The sequence below is a fragment of the Colias philodice genome, chromosome 10, assembly GCF_061535455.1.
Source record: "Colias philodice isolate Cphi_HAF_F1 chromosome 10, ilColPhil1 Martin Lab GWU primary, whole genome shotgun sequence".
In the NCBI taxonomy this organism is placed as follows: domain Eukaryota; kingdom Metazoa; phylum Arthropoda; class Insecta; order Lepidoptera; family Pieridae; genus Colias; species Colias philodice.
Window position 1 is genome coordinate 3665325 of NC_143095.1, and position 15214 is coordinate 3680538.

General features: G+C 36.1%; 1 protein-coding gene across 2 annotated transcripts in view; it reads left to right on the forward strand.

The window, feature by feature from the left end:
• The window catches only part of btsz (bitesize), a 66662-nt gene that overhangs the window by 37688 nt on the left and 13760 nt on the right, over window positions 1–15214 (forward strand). For both annotated transcript variants that reach the window (XM_089699783.1, XM_089699784.1), the window contains exons 3-4: window positions 635–4494; window positions 5834–6059. In XM_089699783.1, coding sequence (XP_089555909.1) covers window positions 635–4494; window positions 5834–6059 — 4086 coding nt within the window. The remainder of the gene's footprint in view (window positions 1–634; window positions 4495–5833; window positions 6060–15214) is intronic.

Below are 15214 nucleotides of genomic sequence, written 5' to 3' on the forward strand. Positions count from 1 at the left end.
GGTTAAATTTTTTGTTAAAAAGTAATTATATCATTATTCTGTGCCTATCAAATATGATTTTTTAGTGTGATGTTTGAAAAACTGTCAAGGATGAGGCTTTATTTATATTATGTATTTTTTACTGCGTAATGAATACTTGTACGGCTTCCGATTGCATGGATTAAGTGAAAAATATATCTGAGAAAAAGAAATTGTTTTCCTAACATTTTTATACCATGAGACTAATAATTATGCGTCTTAGTATGAAGATAGCGTATCTAAGCTGGGTTCGTGTAGCATGTCGCTTTAACTCACGATAGACGCCACCCATCCGTGGTGCTTTCTATTGCATTTTTATAGCAATCTAATTGATTTCCTCTTCCATAAACGTTATTAACGTTTAGATAATACATAAACATATTTAACGTTTGATTCATTATAACTTGTGAATTGTTGGTCTAAGTAAGTCACTATTGTAAGCTGTTTGGTTATGCAATTAAAACCAGTATATAATCGTTTAATATTTTGTAACGCATGTCATTAAATTAGAGTGCCTGCAAAAAACTTATAGCAAAGTTACTTGTCGAAAACTTTGCTCATTCATTAAACATGTTGAATGTGTTATGTATTTTAAATTTGTTTATTTGACTTTCAGACTGGGGTGTCAATACTGAGCCTGGCGAAATAAGCGAACCGGAAGCCGGTCGCATGCGTCCCGAGGATTACCGCCTCGTGTTCCTCAGCTCGGATTCGTCGTGCCGCGAGGACACGGAAGACTCGGCCTCCACAGCCTCCTCCGCCGCGCCCCCCGTTCCTGACGACTGTGACTGGGACTACTTCGAACCAGGCGCGGCGGCGGTACAGCCACAACCACCACCACCGCAACCGCCCCCCAAGCATACACCACAAGACTGTCAAAGAGCGTGCTCATGCGGCGCTGAGCCACGATTTGTCGCCGTCCCCGTCCCAGTACCTGTGCCCGTACCTGCTGCCCTTTGGCCTGCGTTACTCGCATTTCCACCGCAAAACCCGCCCGCGCCTCATTGGAATACATACCCGGGATTCTCATCACTAGATGCCGCCGCTTTCGCCCGTCTTACGACGGCAGCCGCCGTGGCAGTTACCGCTGCGGCTACAGCTAACTCTCTACCACGAAATAGATTGGAGATGACCGTCGAAAGGACCGATAAAGCTATACAGTCCGAGTTGCAAGTGCCTGCGCCTAGTGATAACGATAAGAGCGATAACAATATCGAACACGCAGTCCAACATGAAACGTCAGACGGTATCAAAGTGATTGCGGGAGACGATTCTTTATTAGTTTTGTCAGAAGTGGCAGATACGATGCCTGGTCACCTAGAATCAGAAAAGGCCTTCCCTTCGTCGTCATCGTCGGCTAGTTCGAGCGATTCGGAGAAAGGGGTCGCGCAAAGGAGCTATGATTTGCTTAGCGCTGCCCCTGAGGAGCCCCCGACATCTGATGAAGACTCGGACGACTCTGGTGGAGGGGGAGGACAGTTTTCCCGCGTTTTTGTTGTTAACCCTGCAGACTCCTCTTCTGAAAATGACGAAAACGCTGACAGTAGCGGTATCGACTGTGATGACTCCTATGATAAAAAATCAGACAGCTTGGAAATTGTAGCCATGGAGGTGGCAATGCAAAATGATATTAATATGAATAGAAATGAGTGCGCCGAGGCAATTCCGTCAAATAATAATGTTGTTGTCCTTCAATCGGTTAACTTTACTGAGGAGTATTCCGTGTTCCCATTGCAAAGAAATAATGAAAGTGAAAGTCGACATATTTCTCAATTTCATGATGAAAATATGCTATTAAGTGAAACAAATGAACAATATAATAGTTTCAGTGCAACGTGTAGTGATAAGGATCAAAACAATTACGATTCCTTAAACAATATACAGAGCGCGCAAAATCGAAATTCGCCCGATATGATTGAGTGTGATTCCTTGGATAATTCTTTTAATTCGGATTGCAATATTAAAGTTTCTGTCGATTTGCCCTCCGATTTATATAACAATATGGAAAATACGTCAAAAAATTCATCAAATATTAATCCGATAGCGGTACCATCCCCGGAACCTACATACGAAGAGGCAAATAAATCAACATTACCGCCGATACAAAAAATTGACTTGTTTAAAGGTATCGAACGCACGCTTAGTGAGTTATTGAAGAAAGAATTAATGGACGACAACAGCGAGGAGAAAATGCACGATTCGCGGCCGGTTTGCGCTGAGACGGAGAGGGGCGCGGGCACACCTGTGGAGAATACAGTTTGCCGCTCGCGCACGGCCGGTGCGGACGGGTCCGCGCGTTTCACTAGCCGCGTTATGATAACGCACGATCGTGTCTCCGTAGTCACGTCAGACACGACGCGGCTCATGCAAGACATCACAGTGCATCACACCAACTTGGACAACGAACCGGAACCGAACGCAAGCGTACAACAAAACGACATAAACGAACGATTATCCGACAACGAATCGGTGCAACCTTCAGCTGGAGTGACTGTTGTTAGTAATGCCGACACTCTCTCTGCGGTCGTGTGTCTCGAGGAGGGGCTCGCAGATGACGACTCGTGGGTTGAGGACGTCAGCCACGATGATGACGAGGCCACTTCGCAGTCAGATTCTGATTCCGGGGATGAAGCCAACTTGCCGACCCGGGGAGACGACTTCGCATACTGTAGACGTTCCTTAGATTTTACATTGCATACAATAGTTGAAGAGAGCTGTGAAGAAAGCGAAACGGAACCCACAACTAAAAAACCGCGGCCCCTATCGGCTACGGAACTCGAAAAATATTTTTTCTTTGGCTTAGGGGATGGAAAACATATTCGCGATGAGGAGGAACACATATCGGATACGTCGAGTGTGTGTAGTGAAGGTGGTGAATCGATAGTTGACAATGAACAACCAAAAAAAAGTGGTGACAGTGAGGAACTTGTGACATCGAGGTTAGAAAAATATTTTCTTTCCGGTTTTATGGGTTTTAACCAGGAGCGAAGGGATTCCGATGGATCAGGCAGTGTAGGCAGTGATAGTGAGGGTAAACAAAGTCCTGAACAAAGACGAAAGCGGCTAGTGCGTGCTCGAGGCACTCCAAGGTCACATTCTTCTTCATTAGACAACTTATTAACCGGTGATGAGCCTTCACAAGAAAATCCAGAAGTATCTGACGGGTCGAGTACGGAGACGGAAGACCGCCATGAGTCACTCGAACGGTTAGATTTAACGGGTGAAAACAAACGTAAAAAACAAAACAAAAAGCGTGGTTCACCCGCGGATGAAAGGCGGCAATCCGTCGAATTCCCAGAGGAAACTCGTGACGATACAAGGTCGGTATCTGAAGGTGAAGATGGGAGATCTACGCCTCGACCTGAATTCCCACCGCTTGGATCTGAACTATCTGAATCTAAGAAACAAACTAGTCGTGATAGTGGTTTTGTAGGAAGCTGCGACGATTTATTGCGTAGCGGTGATTCTAGCTCTGACTTCGCGAGATCTCATGAACCTAAAACAGAATTAGAAGAAATTATCGAAGAGGTAAGGCCAGACATCGATGAGCGCGTGGAAAGAGCCCCCTCGTCTAGACCCCCGCCTAGCCCGTTATCGCGAAAAGATAGCTTTAATAATTGGTCGTCGGACGAAGAAACTAACCTTATGATGACGAAAATGCGACAATTTTTCAAACAAATGATTAATTCAACAAATGTACGTACCTCAACACCCGCCTCATCGAACTCAGAAAGTTCAAAACCGCCAAAACCTCCACAACTATTGTATTTCGAAAGTGAACTAACGAGGTTGATGAAAACCGTACCTGGAATACGAGATGAAGAAGTGCGCGAAATCGTTGAATATTTATCTAGCGAGGACACGTGGAGTGATTCATACGACTCCTCCGATTACGCGGGCTCCGACTTAGAGGGCACCGTAAACAGATCCGCCTTGAGAAAACAAATATCGGAAAGTTGCCGCGAAATAATCGACGAATTCGACAAAGGCAACAGTGAGGCGGGTTCATTAGAGCGGGATGCAGTCGGTGCATATCAAAGATTAGCTGCAACGTTGGGTCGGGCGGGCGACGGCTCGCCGCCGTTGTTTGGTAAAGTTATGAGGCACATAGGCGGGCGGTTGGTGGCACTCATGCATGAAGTTTCTGCCGGGGCATCGGCTAGCACGGATGAGGACAGTGCATCCGAGCCGGGAGCGTTGGCACGGAGTAAATCTCATGATATCTTGGAGGCGACAGCGAGTAGGGCAAGTGTCGCAAGTGACAGTGAACGGTTTTCGTGGCGTGGTAGTTTCGAATCGGCTTTACTGGCTGCTGATTCGAGGGGCACATTGGGTGGCGGTGGTGAGACGAGACGGTCTCCCGCAGGAGCTGACCTGGCCGCTCTAAAGTCACATTCAAGAAGCTGTGGAGCTATCAGCGGCAGTGAGGATCGCTTATGGCGCGGAAGACGACGAGCTTCTGCCCCAGACGCTGAGGTAAATTATGTTAAACATGCTAATATATGTAGTATAACAAGCTCAAGTTCAAACCAAATTAATAATTATAATAAGCTAATGTTATGTATATATGCGTGTTCATTGCTCCTCATTAATATATGAAATCTTTACCTGGAACTCGAATCAGTATCTTTCCCTATCTAAGATTTCATACACAAAAAGATAAGGCAGCATATTAAATAGTAATTGACAAAGATCTTATCGAAGTTAATTTCTATTCATTCGAAAGTTCTATTAACATGGTATATTATCTGAGTAAAAGTAAAGGTTTAAAAATACACAAGTAACAAGCTGTAATACTCATTATGGAGCAACTATAAAACATAATTACTTAAACAGGTAATAATTAATGTAATTACGTCGAAAGTTAAATTATAATAATAGGTAAGTACCTGATTAATTGACCTATTACAAAATTAATTCGTCATACTGACAGCGAATCAAAATTTAACTGCATAACATAACATGTTCATCAAAAAACAGACATTTGTCATTTTTGTATTTGTATTTCAGATCTTACTATACAAAGTGTATGGAACAATAACTAAAAAATATTCAAGTACAAAAACATAATATAGGTGTTAATTAAGTATCGAAATATACATTTCACATTTTTCTTTGCCCAGCTGTAATAATATTTGTTTACAAAAGTGAATTATAAAAAACAACCTTCTATTGACCTAGCTTATTTCGCAATATAAAATATCGACCGTCGACGTCTCTTGGCAAGTCACATAGGCTCTATGCAAAATGTAACAAGTTATATACAGTTTGGTTCTTAAAAATAATTATTGTTGTCAAGCTTAATTCAAACTCGATAGCATACTATATCTGTGTAAACGATAATAACTAATTTGCATTTACATATTCATACTTGAAAAAACAGTTCATGTAAAATTTTGTACAAATCAGTTCAGTACTTTAGTAGGTAGTCTATGCGGATAAACAACATAACATGTAGTTATTCATTACTTAGACCATAGTTAGTCACTGTGTTGTGATGATCGCCACAATTTTTTGACATTTTACAATCGCAAAAAGTAAGATTATAATCGAATGGTTTTTTCAATCTTCTTGCTACACTATTATATGTTTTATATTTATAACATGCCTTATTTAATCCGTGCGAAGCCACATTGGTTCACCAGTTTGTTAGATATAGAAAATGAATGAAATACTCTTTATTGTACATACACAGTAATAAATGTTACATAATTAAGATTTAAGCTTATAATAGAGATATATATAATAGAGTACACAGAGCGGCTTTATAGCTCGTGATATAGATAGATGTTAAATCACAAATTCCCTCCTCTAGTCGGAAGAGGAGCAACGCGCTGGTTCCCTCCCGCGGTTACCATCCATCAATGGTACCCCAGTACCCGTAGGGCCGGTCAAATCCGCCCGGTACCGCGCCCCCGGGTTCAGGACGGCCACACGAGCGGCGTCCGCGCCAGGCCTCCATGTGCCGAGGAGACGACGACCGCCGCCCACGCCGCAGTTACCACCGCCCTCCGCGCCCGCGTCGGCCCCTAGCTTACAAGGTACGTGAAATAATCGAAAAAAAAATATTTGCGCATAGTGAAAAAAGTGGAAGTAAATAAAAATACAGGTGTTATTACAGCTTATATATACAGCTTGCAGGGTATGTGATTGAAGAATGGAAATATGTAATTGATTTTAACACGCATCTTTTCTTTTAACATAGCGATGCAGAATTGTTAGGCGGGACTACTATCTCTTCTGTTTTTAGCATCTTTAGACTTAGAATTTACAAAAATTCGTAAATTGCATTAACTTACTCCTAATTGTAATTTAATTTATGTAAATCAGTCTTTTCCTAGGTTTAAAACGTTATGCCCTTTTTCGGAAGTACTAATCACGGATAAGATCAATTTATTTAATAACTATGCGTTGCCAATATAAATCAGTATAACACTTATACAATTATGTAACGTTAACATCCTTAAAAATTGATTTATTAAACGAAATCGTCGAAAGATCAAATATGTGAAAATATACATAAATATGTATAAGAAAAGTCGTATAAATTAGTGATGTCGTATTGCATTTGATACCCACATAAATATACTTGTAAACAAACACATGTCAAAACGTGACGTTATTGATGTTAATCACAAAATCACACGTTTTTATTGTGACAGAGAGAGGATATATTTACCTACTCGTTTAGTTTAATGTTTGAATAGTACCTACTTTGTTATTACTTCAGAACCTTACGAAGAAATAAAATATTCTTACAATTAACAAGTTGACTTGCAGCTAAATTATTTAAATATGTAGGTACTTACTAGTTATGCACAAACACACAAAATCATGTAGCTCGTATGTTATTCTGATGTTATAACCTATAGTACTGTAAAGTTTCATCCAAATCCATCCAGTAGTTTTTAATTGAAAGACTAACAAACATACATTCATCCTTACAAACTATCCAATTTATAATATTATTATATTAGTAGGAATATAAGCACAATTTGTAAATATGAGCGAAATGTTTCGATAATAAGAAGCCACAGATAAAAAAAACGGATACTTCCTCTTAACGGTGCCTTAAAATAGTTTTACTAAAATTTTACTAAGGTCTCGGAAGTAATTAAGGCAGGAAGGAAATTCGAATGACTCGATTACCTTCACCATCCTACTTTTTAACGCAGAAAAAATGCACATAATTAATTAAGTGATAGCATTTTGCACTAAATATTTTTTCAATGGATGCGTTTCTAATTCAATCTGCATAAATTACTCTGATATTTTTTGCAAGTTTCTAAAATACGATTTTTAATCTATGAAAAAAAAACTTAAAAATATATTATGTTTGATTGTAGAGAGTAGGTATGATATTTTTAATTTATAAATGTTAAACCATGATCGTATCTTCAAATTTCCCAAGTAATGGGTCGTTGAACTTAGAAACCTAAATTCTCTAAAATGTCTAAACTATATTCGGTAGTCACGGTCCGCGTCGCGAGCAAAATTTGGTTTCACTAGATTTATAACATTTTTTATTTCATACACGAATGTTATTTATATATATAGGTAGATTTTCAAAACATAATAAATCGGTAAAACAGGAATGATTATTCCTATAGTGAATATTCAGCATTAGTTTCTACGCGACTTAAACATGTTTTATTCGCTATACATCTCAATAGTTCATACGTTTATTAAAATGGTTTCGCAAGTTATTAAAACGTCCATACTTGACTTGCCATTAATTTATTCAATAAGTCATCTGTTTCCAATTCGTCACGCGTTTTGATCAACCTGACCAGGTTAAAGTAGACCTAACTGTTCAGTAAATATCTTCTTTGTTCGTGCTTACATTCCTCGCTTGGTAGCCTTAATGTTCGTGCTAACTACTAACACACATTTTTAGTTGACAATTTAACACGAGCTCCTTCAAGATGTTACTCGGTTAAAACTCGAAATAAAGAGGTCGAACTGGTCAAAAAAGAAGAAAAATATGACCTAAATATAGAATTGAATGAATTCAAATACAACAACAATATTTTTCATCTTACACTTGACTACTTTATAGCATTTTCGGGGAATGGAAAATCTTCAGAATCATTGCTCGAACAGAAAAATTATACGCAACGCACCACCTGCAACCAATATGATAATATTATTATGTCGTAAAATAAAAGACGCAACTTAACATTTAATTTGTATCTCTGGTAGGTACTTGGCACCGAATTATACTTCTTTTCGGGTCACTATACGTAACACCTTTCAAAAGCAATAACCGGTCATTTGATAATGTTCCGGTTGTAGATGTAAGAGTACTTGTATTCACTAGTAATGTTTCCTATCATTTAGATCGCTCTTGTTAATATAACGAGTCGATCGTTTCTCAATTAGGACTTGTGTCCGGTTTATAATTGCGTTGTACCTTTTTATTCGGATACTCTGTGCTATATTGACTGCCTTGTTTTTGTTACACCTTAATTGTTTATCGTTTATACTTACATGCAGTTTTTTTATGAACATACATTTAATAGTACAAATTTAATTATAGAATGACTGGCTCGTAAGTCGTATTTATTAATATTTGACAACAAAAACTTATACAACAAATCTTCTTACTTTATTGATTCGACATTATTTTAGAAATATCGACTTATCGAAGCAATTTACGAAAGAAGTAAATTTCTTCTTGTCTAAACTACGAAAATAAATACACATGTGAAAATGTTATCAACCAAATAACCCATTAATCACTTCTCATCTGATAAGTAGATACCTAATATATTTAGATTCCTCTAGGTACATATGATACTGATAAAAATAGTTCGCGTGTCAATATCAAAACATTTCTTTGGCTTCAAATCGGATAACAGGATTACGTGTCAATTTAAACACCAGAAATAATTTCTGGTACATAAATTTATATAATATATAAATGTCTATAACTCATAATCAGAACAAGTGAGTTATGCAAAGAAGTTGTATATTTTACAGTCATCATGATTTAATGTATATGAATACAATTCATCGTTGTCCTATAGAATGATATACACCCACTATAATTGTTACTTCAAACCAATGCTGGATATAGTACCTACGTACTACGTATTTGCACAACATTAATTTAAACATATTGTATTGAATAATTAAATATGAAGTAATAAAAATATTTACATGCATGCTCGTGAAGCGTGACTTATTTGGAGTTTAGAAAACTGATACAGTGACAAAATTTGATATTCAACTGTGTTTGATTAAACTCTCTACTGAAGTACAGTTTTATCGCTATTTATAAAGTATTGGCAACATCGTGTTTAAATTTAAATGCATAATTCAACTTTTCTTGCTCAACTTGACGCTTACTCGGTTTCATAAAGCGTTACTTCCTCCAATGGTGTTTAATTTAGCCTTACAAAACTATCTGCCAGTTCTACGGCTAAACAACGAATTTTCAAACAATGAATAGCGGTCACGGATTTATATTTTATACCGATCGCGATGTATAAAAGGAAGCAAATAAATTAACAAAATGTAATACAAAACTAATGTTATCATACTTATGTACGTTAGCAGAAAAAGTATTACCTACCAAAGAAAATAATTTGTTAAAAATCACGAAAGCTAATAATCAATTAGACACAAAAGATCTTGCATGCATGACTACGGCTTACTAATACGTTAGTAAAACCACGATAAATTATATGCAAGATATTAAAATTGAATTATTGTCGCATACTTGACATTACAACCGATGAATGAGTCCGCCTTTGTTCGTGCAACATTTTCTATTCATAACACAATCAATTGTTCTATCGTGATGTCTTTATACATGTGTTATTAAGTGCTTTCACTCAATTTCTTCATTTTTCATTATGAGAACCGATCGAGCGGTGCTAATCTTAACGCCTTAATAAATGCTTGCGTAACTGTGAGAAACTGTGGCTACACTTGATATCTAGGCACGGAATCAGGGTAAATAGAGCTAAGACCGAATATTAGCGTCATTCGATCGAACCACTGTGCACTGGCATGTCACGCGGCTTGCAAAATTGTTGAAATGTCACAGAACGCGTAACCAACGAAGCGTAGAAAGGTCGACTGAATAATGTATTCACTATTGGGCTGTTATTATACTCACTATGTGTTTTAAAGAGAACTGACGAAACTTACAATTACAACTTTATACGTGTGGTCATTGAGTTAATATCTATGTACTACGTAGTACATAGTACGGTACTATGTACTACGATTAGTACCTCAATGCGTGTGGTACATAAAGCTATTAGCTTGATGGTAGCTATCCTTCGTTCAATGAATTCAACCTACAAATACAAATATTCAACCATATAATTTTGTTCTTCATAACACTTGTGGCAACATTGTTCATTTTCAATGCAGTTGTTCACACGTCACAGTTCACCAAATTTTAATGAAACTTATAACCAAAATCTTTGAATGTAACCGGATTCATTATGTTCTATTTTATAACCTAATAACCTTTAAAATCAACTTCAGTCCTTACCGAATTGCTCCACATGGTCGTAAAACCGTCGTGACCACTCGAATCGCAAGATGAAGTAACCGTGTACGATTGTATTGTACCATGATTGTACCTATATTTTACTAAGAGATTCGTAAATTGATAGGTACACATAATTACAATAGTGTCTGCTGTGAGAATTCATTGTTCTACGTGAATATGATTGCAAAATATCGGCTACTTTACTTACTTTACTTTAAGGTTGGTTTCCTTAGAATAAAATAATGCTACTTGTGATTTCTGTGAATATTTTCGTAGGTTAACCAATCGATAGATTTAGCCATTTTGTTTTGGGGATTGTTTGAGGTTAGACAATACAAATCGGACTGTACTTATTGCAGATCTAGTCGAGGTCAACCGGTAGAGCCTGTTTCTGCCTAAATGACGTAACAGTACGGATGAGTTCATACTAGAGTGCTAAAGTGCCTTTGTGCAGTATGATCCTGGTTCTATTTACCTTGTTGAATTAGTATCAAAATTGATAAATATACAGCATTATATTGGTATTTAAAATTTCCTAAAATTCACCCTCTATGTTGATAGTCCTTTCGCACCTGGAAAGAATATAACAAATAAATAATAATTAGGATGCGAACTTACAAAATAATATATAGATAAAGCAAATTGGTATATAAATGCCTTGTAAATTATTTATTCATCATCATTCTACACAACGATAGTTCAGTCGTGGGAAAATACGCCGACAATAATTATCGCCATCCACAGCATGAAACCTCAATGTTTAGAAGCTTTTCTCAATGCTAGTAGTACTTTTTGGTTGTTGGTTGTACGCAATCCGGTAGGAATGTAAATATTTTCCATGCAACACGCTTGCTTTGGCAAGTCGTTCACCTTATCTTGTAGTAAATTGTCCAGATAAAGGAGCTTACTTGTGCAACTGTGTTATTTTACCGTTAGTGTACTATACACACTTCTGTATTACTTAATATTTGGGGTAACATTATATAAAACATACAGGTACTAAGTAATTATATTAGGTGATTCTAATCCACTACGTATATACAGGGTGTCCCACTTTCGGTATACTAAGCGCAAAGGGACTTGTAGTTAAATTGCATACGCTGAGTACGTAAAAAATAATTATAAAATTCCAGACGCATTTTTTTTAAAATAGAGGAATTCTTAAAATTCCATGTGTACACCCCCAACAAGCAAACCGCCCAACTTTGCCACCCGCATGTGAGCTATCGTTTAAGATTATGTTTTCATAGACAAAATACTCACATTAGCGAAGCGGTATATGCCGGCTGCGCGAAGCTAGAGACGAATACATGGATTTTAAGGAAAAATTTAGTAAAAAATTTTTCGCGTAATTTTGTTATTTAAGTATTTTTTATGTGATCAGTGTATGTAAAACTACAAGTCCCTTCGCGCTTAGTATACCGAAAGCGGGACACCCTGTATAGATGACCTCAAATAGCCGCGAAGATTAGGTCAGGTTGTCCTTAGCGTTTAAGCCAGATAATAATCTATTAAGCGTATATGTTGGATTATCTTAGATTTGAATAACCTTATCCATTACTAGAAAAACGTTTCATTATCTATCTATAATGTTTATTTCATTATTATATATTAAAGCGGCACGCACCGCACTTGTTAAGAAACAGATTGTACAACATTGTTGCATTACGTAAATTACAGCAATTAAAAACGACCGATGCTGTTCAACTTTCTATCGTCATCATGGGAAACAGTGGCGCAGACGCAAACACGTCTAGGTGACTTTCTCGCGTCACATCCAGTGCTAACGTACTTGTAGCCGTTAAACGTAATATTTCATTGTTTATGCACATACCTGTTGCATGACTTTCTAAATGTCGTACTACTTGGTCCCTTTGAAGCTTGTCATATGCTTTGCAGTTAGTTACTCATTCACGTTATATTGAGTATAGTATCCACTTGGATAAAGATAAAAGTCGTTTATTCGTTACCGTTTTGACTACTGTTTAGAATTAATAAAAAGTTAAGTCCAAAGTCCTTTTGTGGGGTAGGATTGCATTGATCGTTTTTTACGGTCTAGTGGATAAGCTGCGGTACACCGATAGTGAAAAAAATTGTTTTTTATCCTCCGAAACTGGAAACCAAAACCTCCCTCGGTCATACTTAAACAAGTTAACCACTGTACCGAGGAGTGGTGTACTAGTTTAATAAAAATTATAAAGATAACGTCTGGCAGTTGTTCTAGAATTATGGAAAAGTTAATGTGCATAGTAAGAATAATAATTACAATGAATCAGCTTTTTCGATAGATGTCAAATGAAGCTAATATGGATTCTAAAACAAAATGAAATAGATATTTAAACGAATAATACCTGCATAATATAATTCCAATAGAAAGGAGTGCCTCTTCTTAGCAACCAGTGACTATTTTTATTTTATATTCGAACAGGATTTGACCAAAAATCCTAACCTTGTCCGAAATGTATGTTGTTTATGGAACTGGTTTCGTCTGAATCTCTAAATCTCACGCGAAAAATAACTCGTTATACCGTCAAATAACAGACATAAATATAAATGTGTCTTTTTATTTTATGTTCCTGTAAATGTTAATTTTATATCACATAAAAGTTTCGTTACAAAAACACGAATTTAACTTATTTTTTATGGTATTTTACATTTACTTATTCCGCCACCGTGACCACGAGAGAGGTAATATTCATAGAAAGTTATATTCTAGGTTTTTAATAGGAATAATAAAGTAAATTTTTAGAAAAAAAACAAAAACCGACTTCAAGACTATACCTATATGTACAAATTTAAATAATTTCTGATAAACAGTGTATAATATATGCCTACAAAATTTGAGGGTTTCCCTCGATTTTCCCGGGATCCCATCATCAGACCCTGACCTGGTGACAATGGGACCACCTCTGACGTATGACCTACCAAATAAAAAAAGAATTATTCAAATCGGTTTATAATTGCCGGAGTAATCGCGTAACAAATATACAAAAAAAAAAATACTGTCGAATTGAGAACCTCCTCCTTTTTTTGAAGTCGGTTAAAAAATAGGTACTATATTTGTAAATTGTAGCTAACCATAATTGTACTTAAGTAAGCCAATATCACCTGTACTATTACCTAATTAACATTTATATATTTCATTATAGGATTTACACTCGATTAATGCGTGATAACTGGTCTTAATGAACTAAATAAATTTGCTATCATTAATAGGAATTGCACATAAAATAAAAAAAGAGCACAAGAGCGTTTTATTGTTATTGAAAAGATAAATTGTATGAAAGATCGTTAAAGCTATTACTTCCAGAAATAAAGGGAGGGAGGAAGGGAAAAGGAAAGATTTCTTGTTGCTTCATAGACTTATGAAGCCCGCGTGGTGCGTTCATTAGCCTTGCGATTACCGTGCGTTGACTTGACATCGGACATTGAGTTGTTCTTAATTATTACTTCCTTCTTCATATAAATGCGGTTTTTATCATCTCCAGTTGGTACTTAGTAATTCCGGGTACGGTCTGATAGATAGCTGATAATAAACGATCGACGTTGCTAAACTTTCAAGTAAAATTCTAAGAGTATGGTGGTATTTCTAAGGGCTGCTGATTTATATATGCTTTACAATTATCATGTCCGAGGTATAAATCAACTTTGCTCTTTATATTTTATTTCAATTAAAAGAGATGATGAATAATAATTTGTTTTTGCCTGGATCACAAAATTAAGTAACAATAATTATCATAAATATTACTATTCCGCTTTTAGAAGAATGGAAAAACCAATCGATGATATTGTTATTTTGTATTTTAATGAACATTGCCCACGTGGAAGTAAAAATTTAAATATTGTGATTCCTACCACTATTTATTAGCATTTTCATCATTCATGCGTTGTTGCTTGTGAATAAATATGTACTAGTTAATATTGTAGCTGATTTAATTACCTACAATAAGCGTGTTAATTTTACTCTAGTTTGTTCGGAAGGATATAGAACTTATTACTTTAGCGTATTTATGAGATAACAACTATTGTTCAGAGTCACGAACATGTACAACTTTGGTTTAATAAAAACTTTGATAGTATTCTAATATGTAGTATTTCAAAATTTGTCAGCTATTAATTTATCAATCATATTAAATATTATTATTAATATTATATTAAATATTAAATATTAAATATTAAGGAATTTAATTATGATTTAAATTACAAAGAATTTGTAAACACACCTATGTTTCAAGACAGGTTTGTTGTTTAAAAATACCTATCTAAAAAAACATAAAGATTCTCGGCTAACTAGATGTCGTATTAAATATATTATATTAATATAATATAATATAAATACTAAAATAAGCAATTTCCTTTTTATGCTTTTAAGGTCATCACTAAACAATTAACATAGACTGTAACTAATTATTCCACGTCCAATTTTCAGCTATTTAATGTAAGTAAAATGTGTAGAACTTTCTCCTACAGAAAATAAAAAATAAATGTAAGATTCACAGACACAAAAGATTTCGCAAAACGCGTTGAAACATCGTAAAGAAAACGATTAAAATGCCATTATGTTGACAAGAGGCTAATTGACTCATATGTGAAACATTCTGCTCATATATTTTATGGGTAGAAACGACACATTTAACAACTGCATATTCACCAATAGCAAGTAAAGACATTCGAGTAAAGAATGAT